This window comes from Hermetia illucens, chromosome 3, assembly GCF_905115235.1.
Source record: "Hermetia illucens chromosome 3, iHerIll2.2.curated.20191125, whole genome shotgun sequence".
NCBI classification, from domain to species: domain Eukaryota; kingdom Metazoa; phylum Arthropoda; class Insecta; order Diptera; family Stratiomyidae; genus Hermetia; species Hermetia illucens.
In genome coordinates, this window is record NC_051851.1 from 40,837,919 (window position 1) to 40,856,847 (window position 18,929).

The following is an 18,929-nucleotide window of genomic DNA, read 5'->3' on the forward strand; positions in this document are numbered from 1 at the left end:
AGCTTTTGGCTTTCATAAAGCGAAATATACGCCGCTCTACAAGCCACTAATATTTTAGAAATTGAAAGAAATCGATATATTTATTTGATACAGTCAGAATTAAGAAAGACGATTGCGCAGAGATATTCGAAACAAATTCATATTGAATATTTTAGAAACGAAAGATTTCATTACATATCGTTCTGAGCAAAGGAATAATAATTTTCTGTCTATTCGTTACCTTCCCAATTTCCACTCAATGCTTTTTTTTTAAAAAAGTTTGAAGTTTGAAGGATGATACTAATATGAAAGTTCTTTGAAGAAACTTTTTTTAATGACAAAACAGTTGCTAGTTAATGTGTCATGTATAGGAATGCATATCGGTGAAAAAGTACATTTTAATCGAGAGGACCGCCTACTAACACAACATTTTTACATACTTTATTCATACAACAGATTATCATACCTTCCTTTCTTGTTTTTAAAAACTTTATCCTTTTTCGCATAACATTCGCACTATGCACATAAAAGCTTTCTTCTCTCAATTCTGCAATTTGGTTATATATTTTCAACAAATTCAACGCCTTAAACAAAATTACCTAATATATTTCAACTCATTTACAATTGACAACTTTTTCAAACATACTTCTCTAATTTCAGTAAACCTACAACATGATGAAATACAATGCTTTCGTATTCAATTGGCCAGCTTTAAAGTTGTAAAACTATATTTAATCAAACGCTAAAAAATGATGTGTTGTACATATAGTATCTAAGTGGAATAGTATCTTAAAGCTAAGTTATTAGTTTTCTCAGTTTCCTTGTTTTCAAATTAGTTAGATTTATACTTGTAAATGCTTTTTAACAGATGTGCATTTTGCTGCTGGCTGAATTCGATCTTAATAATTATAAACTGCTGTTTGAAGTATATGCGATAGTGGATAATATCAACGGAAATGATTGGATATGGTAGTGCTGAATCGCTTCAAATTAATTACTTGAAGGTGGGCACCGTTTTAAGCCAAACAAATCATTTGTAGGGACCCCAGTTTATATGCACCGTCTACAGGCATACAATCGTAGATATTTTATATAATCGTCAGTATGATCAATATAAGATGCATAGAGGGAAACCCTATTTGTATTAAAACTATGGAAAGATCTTCGCGTAAGTGGTGCACATAAAATGATGATCAGCTCATTCTGTATGAGAAACAAAAAATAGCAATATGACAATAATGACAAAACTTAATGGTTTCAATAAACCGATTCACCGTACCAAAAAAAGTAATAGCAGTCGTTAACATATCTAATCGTTATTGTAATTATTGATTTCTTTATTTTAATATTGTTAGTCTATACACAGCCAAGAAACCCCTGGATCACACGACATTCATCTAATGTTTTCTTGCAAATTACTTCACTTCCGTTTTCTGCATCATTTACATTCCAATAATTCGTACAATTAACCAAGAACAATTTTTTAAAAAATTTCACTAATAAACAAATTAACTTTAAGAAATTTTAACTTACATCACCCAATTAACGAGATTCCAAATGAAACGTTCATGATTCTTTCTCAAAAGTAATAGTAATGAATAAAAACCATTTAGTGTAATTAAATGTATTATGCGTAAATGTAATGTAAAACTTTACATTTGAATTAAAAATAAAATGGTCGTGTTGTCGCTCTTACAAAATACATTTTACTTTTAAAATTAATTACCAATTACATGATATCATTTTATTTTTCATCTCGACACTGGTTCAAGCATTTCAACGAAAAGCTTATTCATGGTTACATTACCCTCACGACATATATTAACCCAAAATTTCCGAATTATCTGATCTGCTTGCCGCAGTGATGGTAGAAGTAATAGTAATTGTTGCTGGTGTGATACTGCTAGGTTATGCCTGGAAAGATAGGGCGATAGGTGAGCAAAAAATTCAATGAACAAGGAACACATTCACATAGCATCCCACGCATTCAGATTCCATAGAAGTGACCGACTTTTATTGATACTGTTCATCAATATTACAATTATTGCGGCCACCAAGGAGTGGTCAAAACTAACTTTGGTATTTGGGTTAGATTGTGCATAAAAGAATGATATTTACAACCTACAATGCAAGCAGGAAAGAGTGCTCTAAGTGGGCAGAATATGATAATCGAGAACTAAAATTTCATAAATATCTCCAAGCCTACTAAAAGTTTTTTTTTTCATTATATCGTATATCAACTGGATCAACGTTGAAACAAGAAATAACACCGAAGCAAGGAATTATCATCGACAGGAAACTACCAACTTCCAATGGCAAGTCAAGGTTAGAGAAAACTTTCTACAAAACCCGAATGAATACGAGTAAATATTGCGAAATTTTCATGCTAATCACCAAAGTTTTTTCGCAGCAGAACCTCGTCCGATAAAAGATACTTAAGGTGAGTGACCGCTCTTTTACTATTGTATGGTTACCATTCACACTTAATAATAATAATAATGATAACTCCGCCGTAGCCGGTCCCAAGCCCGGTTGTGAAAGGAGGAGGGATGGATGGATCAGGGGGTAGGTGAGGAAAGTGCAGGAACTTTGCAGACTTGTAGATTACTCATTGAGGAAGCTATCCCCACACTTGGCAGTTAGGTATAAAATGCAAATCCACCTATGAGAGGAAGAAGGAATTTAAGGTCCGGTACGGATAACCGGCGGGAGTAATGGGCAACATGGCGTCGAAACCGCTAATCGCGGGGCGGTTAAAAGTCTAGGCGCCACGACGACCAGGAGCATTGCTCTGCCTGTTGCAACTGTTTCGCCACAATCTGTGGCGACCATTTCAGCAGGTTCGCGTAGGCAGCGGATGAAGTGGACTGAAGAAATAAACCTCTTCATCATCCATGGGGCGACTACAACATCTTATCGCATCTTGTTGCACCAGAAATTCGTCGAGCGTTTGACGCAATTCACGCACGTGACTCTGCAGCGAGTAGCAGACCAGTACCGCTTTATAACTCGCAGTGACACAATCTCGGCCATCATCAGGGAGCGTGTTTGACTTGAGGTCATCGCAGAAACTGGTGAACGAGAGTCGATAGGGGCAGAGGCGGCGGCATCACCAACACCGCGCCGCACTGCAGGCAACACTTTCAGTACTCGCTGAAACACTCTTCTCCACCGCCCGGCTGAAGTTTCCGCTGAGTTTTGGGACGAATTCCAAAGAGCGTGTATAGAATTCTCGGATATGGATCTTTTGCATAGACCAGGCTCTATGCATCTCCAGCAACTCTGGGAATTCTATCTCAAATCAATGATGAGATTGCATCTCGGCTGTGTGCTGATATGTCGCTGCTGCAACTACAATCACTTGTGTATTGTGGTGCAGATACGGCTATAAGACTGCACGGTCAGAAGATTTGCTTTCGTGTTATTGGTTTGAGTGACGAAAGAGATCCACCATGGAAAATTCGTCTGGAAAGTCGGCGGGACTTACTAAGGCAGGACATTGCGAGACTGATTCAGATCAGCACTGGCAATGCCAACAGACGGGTGAAGAAACTATGCCATCCCCAGTGAAATTCTGGACACACTAAAGCAGAAACTTTGTGTCATATGCAGTCCGTTACGACGGTATGGCGAAAGTCATTCCAGACATGTTCAAAATCCAACATACGCGAGGAACCAGCGGAGCTTTTTTAGATCCCTCAATGAATCTCAACAAAGCGTCCAGACAGTACAGTTTTCGGTGACGGAAGTGAAAGAGTATTGGGGTGGACTTTGATGGCTACCCGCCCAGCATGCTGAGCATACTGAGTGGATCACCGCCGAAGGCACCCGCCATCCCAATACGCCTGGCATGAATTCTGCGGATGTTACCGAAGAGAAAGTTCGACGAGCCATAAACAGCTTGAAGAACTGGAAGGGCCCAGGTATAAATCGGGTGTAGAATTTCTGGTATAAGAAATTTACCAACCTACATAGTCGGTTGGCACACAGTATAAATGAGGTCATGAGTCGGCCGGAGGAATTTTCACCCTTCCTCACTGCGAGGATTACCTACCTTATCTCTAAGAAGGACACGGTGCAGGACCCCGCGGACACAAGACCGATAACCGGCTTACCAACCGTATACAAATTTATAACGTTCATTATTAGTGGAAGGGTCAATGCGCACCTGCAGCTGAGGTGAAGGGGTTGGAAAGAGCAAGTCATTATTGACTCGGTAGTTGTAGGACAAGCAACTAGAGGCCAAAGAGACCTGTTTAGTTACTATATCAATTATGCCAAGGTTTTCGACGGCCGGCGTTCCGCATACCTGGCTAATCGATATCCTACATCTGTATCGCATTGATCCGATACAAATAAAGTTTTTGGCGACAGTCATGGAGGGGTGGCATACCACCTTATCAGTGCAAATATCTGAGGGTGCTAATACCTCAGAGCCCATCCGTATATGGAGGGGCATCTTCCAGGGGGATTCGTTGAGTCCCCTTTGGTTTTGTATGGCACTGAACCCCCTTTCACGGCTACTGAATGATGCTAGAGGGCATGGTTTTGCAATAAAGTATGGCCTACGTGCTAAGTGCGAACTGACACACTTGATGTACTTAGATGACATCAAGCTGTATGCTGGGACTGACAACCATCTTAGAAGTCTGTTGCGAATAATAGATATGTTCAGCCGTGATATTCGGATGGAGTTTGGATTAGACAAGTGTCGAATCCAAGCCAGTAGAGTCACCATGACAACTCACCTCATCTAAGTTTACTGTCAACAAAGTTGAGGAGGGGGGCTGTGACTTGTTTAAATATGCTGTTTGAAGTAGATGGCGGTAGATATACTCAAAGTTATTCGGTTATCAAAAGATTAAAAACCTAATAAAAACCTAATATATTTGCTAAGCGCAATTGCAACCCCGCCGAAGCCATCGTCTCTGTTCTTGCCGATTAGGTGATATCCGTGGAGATACTTAGAGAACGGTTTGTGATTGATTTGAATGATTTCTTGTAGTGAAATAATGGCGAAGTTATTAGTATTAGCATAGTATTCTCCTCTGGCTTTCCATTTAGTTTCATAACATTCGCAATTTGGATAGAGGATTGGGTATCTTTGGCACGCATTTGATGCTGCCAAACCTATAGACCAAATTTACGGGAATAAGAGCTACCTTTACTTTAGTGTTCAACAAAAATTCATTTGCTGTTCTAGCAGAATTAAACATGATTTTCATTAAAATAGTTATCGTTCCGATGCTTGTAGTTCTTCTAGATAAAAATAAAACTAGGCAGGTGCGTATTTCGAGAGCTACTTACTCTCCTCCTCAGTACTTAAGCTTCCCTACCCTACCCTACCTACCCTAGCTTAAGTACTGAGGAAGAGAATAAGTAGCTCTCGAAATACGTATTTACTAACTATTAAAAGGAGAAAGCCACCTAGTTTTATTTTTATGACTTTTATTCTCGCGAATCCTACTCTACATCGAGTATACCTTTGATATTGAACTTTTTGACTCACTTTTCCCCATCCATGAAAGTCAACCTATGCACTAAGGTCGTAGAGTACATGCTCGAACTGAAATGTAAAATTTTTGGGGCGATATTCTTTCAATTGTGCAGGGACAAGTTCGTACCCTTAATGGACTCGGCGTTCAGTGCTTCAAAACAAGCTCTGAGATCTTCATTCGAGATTTAACCAAAAGTTATTGCCTTGGGACCGCCGTCCGATGGGATAATTTCTCCTTCTTCAGTTTGAAGATGATAAAACACGTGCGCAATAGAGCGGAAGTCTGCCGCTTAAAGGTAAACCATCAGGAGTCAACTTAAAAGGAAACAAAAGAGGAAAATTTACGTTAAAACGAATATAGAAGAGCCAAATCTTTGCCAAAAGTACAAAAAACCATGTGCAGTCGCTATTAAAAAGAATGCACTTACGCTTGTATTTGCCAAAGATTGATCGAAATGGAAAAACGTAATAACACTCGTACCGATGCTACTTGCAGTAAAAACGACGCGCACATTGAACACACCAGAACATAGGAATGTCGCTATAACTCCACTCAGAAGCGAAACGATCATCCCGGCCGGTATTATGAAGAGAAGTTGTAGATAAAATATATATACATCCTGTGTGAAGTTGGCAGATCTCCCATCAGTGGTGTGTCTTCCTGAGGGTGAACATACCCATACACATTAGTGAGCACTTTAAGCTTAAACAAGCGACCATGGGGAAAAGTGTCTTTGTCGAAGAAAGCTGAGCCGCGAGTGAAAGTTTGTAATCTCTCCGTTGTGTCCTCAACATCGCCAAACAGTGAAGAATCAAAAAGTTGTAAACCCGGGCAACGGACAAAGGTAAGTACCAAAACTAGCGAAAGGAAAAAACGAAGATCCGTCTAGAAATAATATTTCCAGAAATATGCGATACATTTGTTCTAGACCAATGTCTTTCAAAAGTAGAAAGCGGACCCGGAACTGATGCACTCAGGCGATAGTCAGTGCCCCATCAGACGGACATAGCAAGGGGATCTGCCACTGGAATTAAATAAATGAAGCGAGAAATCAGCGGATAGTTTTCCCGGCCAGGTCACAAATGCCTGAGGTGAGCAAACGGAACTTAAAGCCGGGTTGCAATGACTTACAAGAGATTACATCACGGGAAGATATCTGTATTGCATTTCTCTTCTTTTTCTTCAGCCTTTGTCCCGTTCACAAGCGGAGTCGGCTCGTCATGATCGGCCTCGCCATTTGGCTCTGTCCAATGCCTGATCTGGATGCAATCTCGAGGCTTTTAATTCCCATCCAGCGTATCAAACCACCGTTGTTTCGGCCGGCCTTTTGGTCGTTTACCATCGACGTCGATGTTCAGACCAATCTTGGCAAGTGAATTCTCATTAGCGCGAATTGCGTAACCATACCCTGGAATCTGCCTCTCTCGCAATTATTCCACGATTGGTGTAACCCCATAACGATCTGGGATATCCTCATTTCGGATGTGATCAAAACGTGTCACGCCACTCGTACAACGCAACATCTTCGTCTCCATTACCGCAAGACGCCGTTCATTGTCTTTTATAATCGGCCAACACTCAGAATCATGGAGGGCAACAGGTCGTACGACATTGCGGTAAATTTTAGATTTGAGACGTTCGTTGATACGTCGATCACAAAGAACACCAGTTGTGGAACGCCACTTCGTCCAGGTTGTGTTAATGCGTGAAGCAGCCTGATAACAGAGTTCTCCATTAGCTAATAGCACTGACCCGAGGTATTTAAATCGCAGAGTTCTTGGCAGATCACTCCCGCTGACAGTGATTGTGCTTGTTTCATGGGGTTTGGTCGTCAAAAATTCAGTTTTATTTAGATTCAATGTGAGACTGTGTTGCATCATCCCATTTTGGGACAAGTTGCTCGAGATCATTTTTGCGATTAGATGCTACGAAAACATCATCTGCATAAAGCAGTATATAGGACGCTGGATGTCCCGTGCGACGGTGTCCATAACAAGAACAAAGAGGAGTGGTGAGAGGGCGCTTCCTTGATGAACACCAACACAGACACGAAGTGGTTTTGATACACTCGCCATACTTCGAATTTTACTTTTCGGATCATTGTAGAGCAATTGAACTCAGCGCACGAGTTCTTCTGGCACTAGTGTTGTCGTAAAACATACCAGATGAGTGCGTGTGGCACAAGGTCAAACGCTTTCTCTAAATCCAGAAATGCAATGTATAGATGGCGTTGCTTCTCATGATGTTTCTCCATGAGTAATCGCGCAGCGTGTATTGCGTCAGTAGTTCCGCAGTTTTTGACAAATCCGGTTTGATTCAAGGTTATTTCAACGATTTTGAGAATACGGTTGTCAAGAATGCGTTCAACAATCTTCATGGTATGAGAGAGTAACCGGATCGGAACGGTAATTTGAACATTTTGCTGGACTCCCTTTCATTTTCCAAATTGGAGGAGTGGAACTTTCTTGCCAGTCAGATGGTGTTCTACCTTCCTGAATAACCCGTTTAAAGAATTCACGGAGCCACAGTATTGCACTAAAGGAGTAATTTAATCTTAGCGGAATAGAGCAGTCTCATGAGACAGCTATTATTAGCTTCCCCTCAAAATCAGCGTGTGCCGACTAAAGGAGCGATTACTTTAAAAGTGGTGCTTCAGATGCCTCAATTTTGATCATTTTGAAACAACATGCATCAATCAATACGATAAATTCAAAAGGTATGGGAAATGTGGAGAAGAGGTATATTGTGCAAGGGAAAAGACGTATCATCGCTAATGGTTCTTGTCAATATATTTCGATCCAGAGTCAGCATTCATACCAGTGGGTTGGCCTTTCTAACACCTATGCCACTGCTGAGAGCTACAGACCCGGAGGAGTTTTGCGGCACAATTTCACGCTTGAGCTCACAAAGAGCTATGCTCGCAATATGGACACAAACACAACTACCATTAAGCTCCCACAAGGGGGTCAACCGCGAAGAACCAGGCCGAGAACATACCCCTCAGGAGTTCTCCCGGAACATATGCACTCAGAGGACCATCCCGATTCCTATAACACCATATCACTTCCGGTGAGGCTTCGTGACGAGAGCCGCTTCCAATGAGTCTCTTGCAGACTCGGGTCTGATCGCCCTCCTCGCCCTCCTCGAAAACGAAGACGGCTCTCCTCAACGGGATCAGAAGGTGGAAGTGCCGTGGATAGGACGACAATTCCTTCACGGGCAAACAAGAGTGCAAGATTTTCGGAACGTCGGGGAGGAGCAAGAGCATATTCCTAGGAACCGGCAGCGACCTCGCATAGATGTGGTAGTGGTGTGTGCATGTCTCATATAGGGGATTTGTGGCAACCAAATAGTTACACTTTTCAAATATAAAGTTAAGCTTTAGATTGCTAGTATTCTGGTATTTTATACGACCGTGATTGCCGAAAATACATTAAAGGTTGAAAGAATTCTTCAGTCAATTTGAACCTCGACAAACAATTTTAATGAGTTGAAGTATTTTGATTTTTTACAGACATGACTTCATAGACCTTGTTAGTTTCAGCAGTTCCACTTAGCTTTGCAGTTTGCAGTTCCTTTTGAATTTATTTTATTTAAGGATACAAGACATGAATGGTTGATCGAGAAGAGTTGGCAAATTTAATACCTTACGGACCATCTTGTAATTAGAAAAGTGTTTCCTCTTCCTATCACATCAGCTATGAAATGAGTGGAATACATATAGAATTTCACGTCACATATTTTTTTTTACTCAGTAGAAGAAAAGTTTTAACAGAGTACATAGTTAATTTTGGATGACTTTTTATATTTATATAAAAAATAAAATAAGTCCGTTATATGAAAGGCGCAAAACCACGATTGAATCGAAATTTAGAAAAATAACAAAGCCCTAGATAATGTGTTCAGTTAAGCTGTTTAATAACACCGATACTATACCTGCTTGTGGTTAGTGACCGATTCTCTATTTCCTTATCTGAAAGGTGTGGAATTCGGCCAAATGACTATGAATTAGAAGGAAGGCACAAAGTTTGGGTTGAATACTAACTCAAGGTCCTTCGTGCGACGAACTATTGTACTCTTTAAAATTTGCATTGATGGGTGCACTACCTGGGCGAAGTGTAGTTCCTTTGGTTTGCATAATATAATTTGATATTTAAATGTTATTTATACTAGATACTCTTTTCCATAACTTTGCACTTGGTATTGTAATGTGGTGACTTAATTTGATCTCCATAGAATCGGATGCTAAACGGGTAACTGAATTAGATTCATTTCTAAGAGAACTTCTTAGTTGCAAGTTCCTAGTTCTTATACTTTTTCCAGTTTCTATACCCTTAATGGAATCGTTGGGGATAAAATTCCCGATAACATCAGACTCCTTAATTGTTCGTTATTGTTAAGAAACAAACCCTCAGGAGTAAAGGTGATAATTGGAAAACTAACATTCCAGAATTCACCCCATTCATGCCACATATTTTTCTGAAATAAAGTTGAAAGCAAATGGACCAAACATATGTGCTCTTAACTCACACTACTTAACCTAAGTTTTAACTAGTAAAGAATTGAATTGCTTACCTTAATATATAGACACAATCATTGAGCGCACTTAAAATAGAATCTCTAAATTTCCTTAACATCAAATGATCGTCCAAACGAATATCACAATTGGACAAAGCTAAAGCTTTTAGTAAATAATATTCCTCCTTCCTCAGTGACAACCTCTCTAACCGCTGAGCAATTTGCACACACTATTTGGAAGAACATTTTGAGAAGAAATTAATAATTTCGAACTTATAATTTTTATCCTGATTAAAACTTACATGGTAATAAAAATCTGTAGTACCAGATTCTTTAGCAGATCGTTCATCAAGCCAAAAATCGGTCGCAAAATACAATTTCCCCGTAAAAGGAATTGAACGATGCGCTAATTGTAACGTCAGAATTTCCGCCCATGAAACTTGAAGCAATTTCATTTGATCATTTAATGGCAAGTCCGTAAAACCTGGTATCTGTTTCGCCCAACCAATCACCCCTACTAACTCTCTATCATAAAGTTCACTCATTATACTCAACGTTTCATGCGCATCGGCAGCACATTTCGGTTTATCTTCGAAAACCAAAGTTTTATCATCGACATCCTTACTCAATGGACCGATCGGAAGGTCGCTAACGGTTAAGGGATCCTGTTCGTATGAGGAAAGAATTTCTAGGATTTTAATATCATCCAGTGAGGTGGGGCTGGTTGTAGTTGATGGGTAAAGTACTTGCATCTGATACGCATTAGATATTGGATTTCGTCTATATTTTTGCCGTCCACCTCGAACACGATCGAGTCGAACACCTTCTTTTAGCATGCCCATTAGTAAACATTTCTGAAATCGACACGCTTGACATGCTTTCCGTCGTCTTTTATTTATTTCACATTCATTGTTTGCTGGACAAGTGTATTCAATGTTTCCTGGAAGAAGGAGAATATATGGTTAGGGTAAAAACTAACAAATTGCAAAGCTACGAAAAAGTCTCCAAAATTCGAATTTTATCCACTTAAATCATCTACTGCTCACATTCCCAATTCATTTAATGAAATTTTGTGAACTACAAGACCAAGCAATGTTAAAATGTATTACCTTGAATGGTCCTTTTGAAAAAAGCTTTACATGCTTCACAGCTTGCCACCCCGTAATGAAAGCCTGATGCTATATCACCACATACTAAACATAACCTCCTGAAAAGGCATGATAACGTATATTGATATTAAAACATAGGTTCTAGGTACATAAAATAGAGCAGTACCTGGGAATATCTTCTTTCATTGACGACTGATTTCCTGAATCGCCGCATATTTCGCCCAGCGTTGTTGTTGTTGAACTGCAAAACTGTCGGTCAGGAGATCCAGGTGAGGCCTTTTATTAAAAATAAATAGAATATATTACCCTCTATAACTGTAAATTATTTTGATTTGACCTACTTGTGAATTATTATTATTATACACTATCTGCTGAATTTGATTGCCACTGGAAGGCGTTGGACTGCAACATGACGTTGTCTCGATCTCCTGCTTCACTCGGCTGATTGAGCCGTCTGTCATCATGGAAACCTGAAAAAACACATAAAAGTCGACTTAATATAACTTTGTTATGCTTTAAGTATGTTTTTATTTATTTATTGTAATGAAAATTATATTTCGAGCAAAGCTCGCCTCTGCCTCTGCTACTGTGGGAGAAAATGCTTATTTAATATTTTTAATTGTTTTACCAAATCAGATGTAAGCTGCGCTCGACACGTAGGACCATTAAGCGTTCATTATAAAGCAGCGAAAAATATGTTAGTTCACAAGTTGAATAATAATAGGACTTTCCAATAACGTGTAAAATTAAAGGAGTAGATCTGTGATTCGGGTTCCAGAAACATATTCAATGTGAAGAATCTTCAGCGGCGCAACAACAAGAAATTTATGTTCCCTAATTGATGAACTAATTTCTGTTGACAGATGAAACAGGTTGAAAAGTAAAAGATTGACATTTGCCAGCATAGCAATAATGCGGTCCCTTATTAAATCATCCAATATCACAACTTGAAAGAAAGGATATATATATTTTTTTCTTTCTCTTATGTTTATGTTTCGTAGAGATTTTCATTCATTAGTTTTTTTTTTTTTAATTTTGCCATATTTCTTCACTTGGACTTTGCACATGATGGTGGACCGGACCAAATGGGGAGCAACTTACTCCCAGGTTTTTTGGTCCACGGATCCCTAGTTTGGGGCATAGCACCCAAGCATTCAAAAATCAAAAACCATCCACCATCAAGTGGATGTGGACTTAGGATCTCGCATATACTAAACAAGTACCCAACTATAGTTTAGCTTAGACTAAAACAACTGGCGGTTTAGTTTAATATAATTCGCAACCTTGTCGTGTTTTTGCGACGATATAAAGGAGCGTTTTTCCACCTGTTGTCACTTTCGATCACGCTGCTCCCAGGGCAAAGGTGAGGCAGCGTCTGAAGAGTTGCCTCTGCCCTGGACGGAACCGTTAGTCATTTTGGCTTTTTGGTAATGGCCTGGGTCTGCCAAGCCAGAATGGGAAGCCTAAAGGTCCCGCCTCATGGACATCTGAGGCAGCATTGGTTGAGAATGTGATTCGTCATGGATCTCCCTTCTCAATTGTGGCAGTTAGGTCCGGAGTTTCATGGCTGCGCAAGTTTTTTTTTTCTTTTTAATTTCTCGATTAAGCTCGCATGTTCACTTCCGTTAAGTTCGCACGATATCCGGATGGTTGTTTTTTTTGTTCCGGTTCAGACCCACGCATCGGTTCAAGGACATGTGAAATTTTGTAGAATAATATGTTAGGGACTGAAGTGTTCAAAGGACCGCCACATTCCTGAGCCTGGCTAGCAAAGAGGAAAGCAATAACGTGTCGACAGAACACTTCAGTGGTGCTTCAATATTTGCCGGTGGACCTCCACAGTCAATTTCACTAAGTTTTCAAGTTTTTCGTGTAGCTCTCTCCTCTTGGTCGACCCCGGCCACACAGGATAATCGTCGAATCACTACCAATTACACAAGTCATTACACTGTACATTAGTACATTGCCGCTATCGTCAGTAACATATAAAATATATAACACGCTATCAGGCTCCTCAAGTTGTTGTACTTATTGAATCTGTTGAAAACCAAAGTGTTATGTTCGACGTCTGCATTTGAATCATTACTCTGCTCGGCGTGGGTGTCAGAGATATCAACAAGTTGGGAGCTTTACAAATGACGTGGGTCTGGACGAAAACGCGTTCAATATGTTGTCACCACTTCATTGTGAAGTCGGCACCTACATGCAACTCAACTGACACAATACAAGAAATCCCAGGAGCCGGTGTACATTAAGAATACATTTAACTAAACCCTAGAGTCGATTGCCAAGCTGAACGAATGCATGATGCGGAATGACGGTCGAGAACGTGTATAACGAAGACCTTCACAGAGAGTGGGCATCTTTTAGCGGCGTACCTGCATCTTATATGGAGACATGACATTAAAAGCGAAAATGGATCTAAATATTTATTTTGTTAATTTGTTCAACGTTCTACTTGCGCCCCATAATAGGTCAAATGTAATTTTCATAGTACTGGATTGTGCTCTCCTTTCTGGGCCAATACTCGGGCCATAAATCAGTTGGCGTATTAAAGGAATGAAGGACCCGATTTCGACATACTAATAAATATTAATTTAGAGACATCATCACAACATCGAATTAATCCATATTGACAGTTAACTAAGCGGCCGAAGATCACGTGAACTTACTGCACAACGTTATCTCGAAGGGGTCGTGGAGGCACACGTATGGCTTTTGCGGGGCCCCTCGATGAAAAAAAAAATTGAATCTCAGATCCCTTAACAAGAAAAGGTTAACTTCCCCATGCCCGGGCTGGATTAGAGTGCCAGCAGCATTGGCTAATGCTGCTACCAAAAACTGGGAACAAGATTACTACAATGGCAGATGATAGAGCCTTAATGCTGCTGAACATACCAAACTTTGCTTGTCAGGACCAAATAAACACACTGCAAGGTTTACCCTGTCGAAAAGCAGGAAGACTTGCAGGAGTATTGTGGACATTCTGACTGGCCAACGTTCACTAACTGAACATATCTACACAATAGATCTTCTTCAAGACAATACGTGGTCATCTTGCAATGAGGAAGAGGAATCCGCGGAACATTTTCCTTGTGAGTCCCCGCTTATGGGCGCTTCAGATATAAGATTTTTGGAGATAATGTGCTCCAACTGCAGCGGGTAGCCTCACATTCGCTGTCGGAAATCCTGCACCACATAAACGAAACCAAGATTTTCAAAAATTTATCATCGTCCCAAAGACGAACAAAGATCACAAATCAGCGGGGAATACTTTTCAAAACATTCGTGGAAATCGTCTTTTTGCAACTTCTGAATTTCAGTGTTAACTGTATTTATACTTGTCGCATTAGAAATGAAAAGCCTTCCTCTTAAATTTATTTTATTCTTGTAAATATAACCAAAAATCTCATGGGGCTAGATCAGAGAAATATGAGGCTGGATGAATTTCTTAGAGTTAGAGATAGTTGAGACCACAAAAAAATTGTCAGCATTTTCAGCAGTGTGAGTTGGGCGTAAAAATTAGCGTCGAAATTCTTTATTTGGTTTGTGTTCAAACAAATTTTTCAAAAGTTGTGGTCAGTACATTCCTGCGTGCGACTTCACTATTCCTGTTTAACTAGTTTTCAAAGCCACAGCAGCTATGATTCTAGTCCTCGAGAAATCAATTAACATAATCACTTTTGTTGTTGACTTTTGTTGCCTTGTTTTGACAGGCGTATTAATCTGTTCTGGGTTCCATATTAAAGATTGTTGTTTGGATTGCGTATCATACTTGTAGCACCAAGCTTCGTCACTTGCAACGGTTTCATCGACGGTGTTGGACCGGTCATTTTTAAGGTTTTGTGTGATGAGAGCCTGTGGTCTGTTCCTTTACCTATAGCAAGTGGCGCCATTTTATCTTAAGTTCAAGGGGGCTCCCTATACATGTGAATGGGGGGTGCAAAATTTTTTTTATTGAATTTGGCCATATGGAGTATCAAATGAAAGGGCTCAATTATTACTTTTCGAAACTGGTCCCATATTTGATATCGGGTGAAGCGTAGGAGAGTGATGGCTCAAAATATGACCTCGAAAAAGTGTAACAGGTTTCATTCTCAGAACCTATCCAACCGAAAAATCTAAAAATTACAGTAATGTATCGAAACGAAATCTAGACCTCAAAATATATCCCGTTCCGATATCTGAACAAATAAAGTTAATAATAGCATATTAGCCTATTTTGGAAATTTAGCCTGAAATCCCCCTTAAGTTCATGCTGGAATTACAAAATGTGGCACTTGCATAACTTTGGGAAGTTTGAAGGAAATCCAACTATTATTAACAAAGTAATAGAAGATGAAACTTTTACGTTTTGTGTGAATTTCATGCAGTCTAAAACGCTTCTGGTATTCCGATTTGTTAAATTTCGCTAAGAAATATAGGGCAAAATGAACGCAGGCTTTCATTTAAAATGCTTGAAAACTCGAAAAAGACTGCTTTTGCATCCCAGATGATGATCAAATGTTCGTGACACAATCATCCCATTCAAGCCCAGTTCATTAGTAATCATTTCTTGGGTCAATCTGTGAGCTTCGCCTATTTTACCTTTTCACTAAGGCCACATTCCCACCGATAGTGTAAAATTTTCGATTACCTTCAAGTGATTCGCTCACTAAAGAAAAATATTCAGTCTGGAGTTGTTTTCAGACTCATTCGCTACATATGTATTTTGGCAATCATTAAAATTTTTCACTTACGTCAACTGACGTCGAACGTCATAAAGAATAACCCATTGAATTTACTGCTATGTTGGCAGCGGAATTTGTACAAATATAGCATTACCAAATGTACGTTTTCTGGCCTACATTACCGCTACTTCCTAAAATATCATACAGAATATACTTTGACGATCAACCTAAAGTTTTTTAAATTGGCTTTTAGTGGAAACCACATTAGGAGGTTTTCGGAATCGACTTTTTTTTATTGGGCAGGTCGTTAACTTAGCTATTATTGCAACTTCGCTGCAAAAAATTTCAGAGTGAAATTCCTGTTCCTTTAGATTTGATGAGCGTAGAAGCGATTATCAGGTACAGGCTCAGGTGTTTCAAACAACTTTTTTTTAAACTCGTTTTTCTCAAAATGACACTTTTCATATTTCCGGGAATTCTAACTCAAAAAGTAATAAACCGATCATTATGAAATTTGGAGGTATGATTCTTTATAAAATTGCCCAGAATTTGGACATTTGGGACAAAATACTGTTTTCAAGGGTGCTTTTTTGCATTGTTTGTAAAAAAAAGTGGCGAAAATGGAAATTGAAAATTGTTGCAACAGTTGCCAAATTTTTGATTTTGATTATTTTCTACTGCATTTACTTTCATATTCTTAGAAGATAATAATATAAAATCAAACGTTTTTGGGTTCAGATAAAAATTGGACTCGGTACAGGTTCTGAAGCTGGAGAACTCTTGTTATAGGCTCTCTTGGAGAATAATTAGTGTGGCTCCATAATACATAATGGCAAGAAGAAAAATCCCTAAAAATGCAGTCGCGTTGGGAAGTTATTCTATATTAAAACTCGGTTATTGAATACAACGCAACGAGGGTAAAAGAATGAAGCTTGTGATGTCAGTGGAAATTTACAGAAACGATAATTAGCGAGGACATATACATATGCCATTCCTTTGTGTGTGAACATAGGGCGTTATTATTATTTCTTTCCCTTATTTTATTTTCCATGACGCCATGCTTCAGTTCCATTATTGTTAAATTTATTGTAATACTGAAAGTTTGATAAACCCATACACAAAAGTGAGCATCCATAGCACACAGGCCAGGATTCACTCTACTACCTCGGCCATCGCGTGTCATATTACACAAAAATAGAGTGAAGATTTTGAAGGCTCTGCGTAAGTAAGAAATTCCAAAGTATTTTTGCCAAAAGCATAAACAGGCCTCAGCACAGCCCTCAGAGACAATCCAGTTTGAGCAATGAAGCCAAACGAGTCGAGTTATAAGCATAAGTCAAAGAGAACAAAATGATTTTTAAGTGTGATTAAAGGATTGTGTAAGAAGTTTACAATGGGTTTTTGTTAGTAGAGGGAATCCAGTGAGACAAATCCTTGATAACAGTGTGTGCCATTCATATTTCTGTTTGTGAATATACGTAAGAATTTCAATTATGCCTAGTACTCTCACGTAAAAATCGTTTTGCGTAATGATAACCACTCCGATTACCCGGCAAAATTTTGTACCCCTCTTTCGCATGTATGGGAACCCCCCTCCCCCCAATTAAACTCAACGCAAAATGGCGCCGCTATATATAAAGGGATTGACAGACCATACGTACTCACAAAATTTCATGACAAACGATCCAGCCGTTTTCGAATTAATCGGGTGTGAAAGATAGACAGACAGACATTGAACGGATTTTAATAAGGTTTTGTTCGCTGTTTCACACAAAACCTTAAAAAGTGATTGATTTATAATATAAGGTTTGGGGAAAAAGAAATGTCGTATTTTGTCAATAGATGGCGACACTTAAACACATCTTGTGTTGTATTTATCGCATCGGGTCATACTATACGGCGATTTGAAAACGACAATCTGTGCTACAAGATGGAGTCCATCAAGCAAGAAATTCGGCATATTTTACGTTTTTACTCCCTGAGATGTAAAAATGCAACGAAAGCGGCCGAAAAAATTGGTGAAGTTTATGGGTCCGATACTGTAACGATTCGCGCAGCACAGCGTTGGTTCGATCGATTTGGTTCTGGTGTAGTGGCTGTCGGAGATACACCCCGTACTGGTTTATAAAGGGGGGATAATGAAGTTGCCTTCTAAATGGCAACAAGTTTGCGAACAAAACGGCGTATATTTGACTTAAATCGTATAATTCTAAGTATGTTAAATAAGGTGTCAAATTTCGATTACAAATACGACATTTATTTTTCCCCAACCCAATATATGCAAACAAGCTGGGAAACTGCAAGCTTGACGCTGTGTTTCCTTATGTGAGGAGCGATGAGCGCATGACAGTTCCGTGTGCACATAGTTAAAAATTTCCATTGCCCTCTATTTTTTAGAAAGCGATTCAAATAAATCATTTGATGGAAAACTCTGTATTGATAACAGTCAACCTCATAGCTTCACACTGAGAAAAAAATATTTTTCAGGAATGGAATTTTAATATTCCCCTCGAATGTCAATTATAATAATAATAATCGTTGGCACAACAATCCATATTGGATCAGGGCCTTGAAGTGTGTTAGAGCACTTCATTCAAGACCGTAACGGTACACTAGGATGCAATGTGGTCAGCATTGCGCTCGAATGTCAATTATTCTCTTTAATTATAATGTCAGCATCTTATTTGCATGGCTTAGGATGCTGTTAATTCACACAAAATTGATAAGTTTGAACTACTATAACCTTGACACTAATAGCCGGATTTTCATTAAACTTGACATGCGTGCGCACGTTACTGTCGTTATGTCGATCGTCGTAATGAAGCTCGTATTTATCGGTCCGTATGACGTTCGAATGACTTCGGACAAGAATTGAAGCCAACGCCGTACATGTGTTTCTTGAAAAAACCTAAGGTTTATGGATTAGGTATAGCAGATTAATGGTCAGTTAGGGTTTTATGGCTAAAAATCGGATTCTACTGTTTAAATGTGTTTTTCTTGAAACTGCATGTTGAAAATCGGTTGCCACCATAGTCCAAAATCTATCCAACCAAATTCTTTGAAATTTTCACAACTTATTCAGAACATATTTCTACGGTTCGCAAACTAGGATAATTGCGATTCAATCAGTTTTTTATTAATTGAAGAAATCGTGA

The 18,929-nt window shown here is 39.2% G+C and overlaps 1 protein-coding gene across 4 annotated transcripts in view; it reads right to left on the bottom strand.

Moving 5' to 3' along the window:
- Positions 1 to 563: 563 nt before the first annotated feature.
- Positions 564 to 18,929, bottom strand: part of LOC119653107 (steroid hormone receptor ERR1) — a 246,955-nt gene continuing 228,589 nt past the window's right edge. For all 4 annotated transcript variants that reach the window (XM_038057627.1, XM_038057625.1, XM_038057626.1 and 1 more), the window contains 6 exons: positions 11,446 to 11,574; positions 11,271 to 11,380; positions 11,105 to 11,202; positions 10,298 to 10,935; positions 10,053 to 10,225; positions 564 to 1,893 (listed from right to left, as the gene is read on the bottom strand). In XM_038057627.1, the coding sequence (XP_037913555.1) occupies positions 1,731 to 1,893; positions 10,053 to 10,225; positions 10,298 to 10,935; positions 11,105 to 11,202; positions 11,271 to 11,380; positions 11,446 to 11,568 (1,305 nt within the window). In that variant the 5' untranslated portion in view covers positions 11,569 to 11,574 and the 3' untranslated portion in view covers positions 564 to 1,730. The remainder of the gene's footprint in view (positions 1,894 to 10,052; positions 10,226 to 10,297; positions 10,936 to 11,104; positions 11,203 to 11,270; positions 11,381 to 11,445; positions 11,575 to 18,929) is intronic.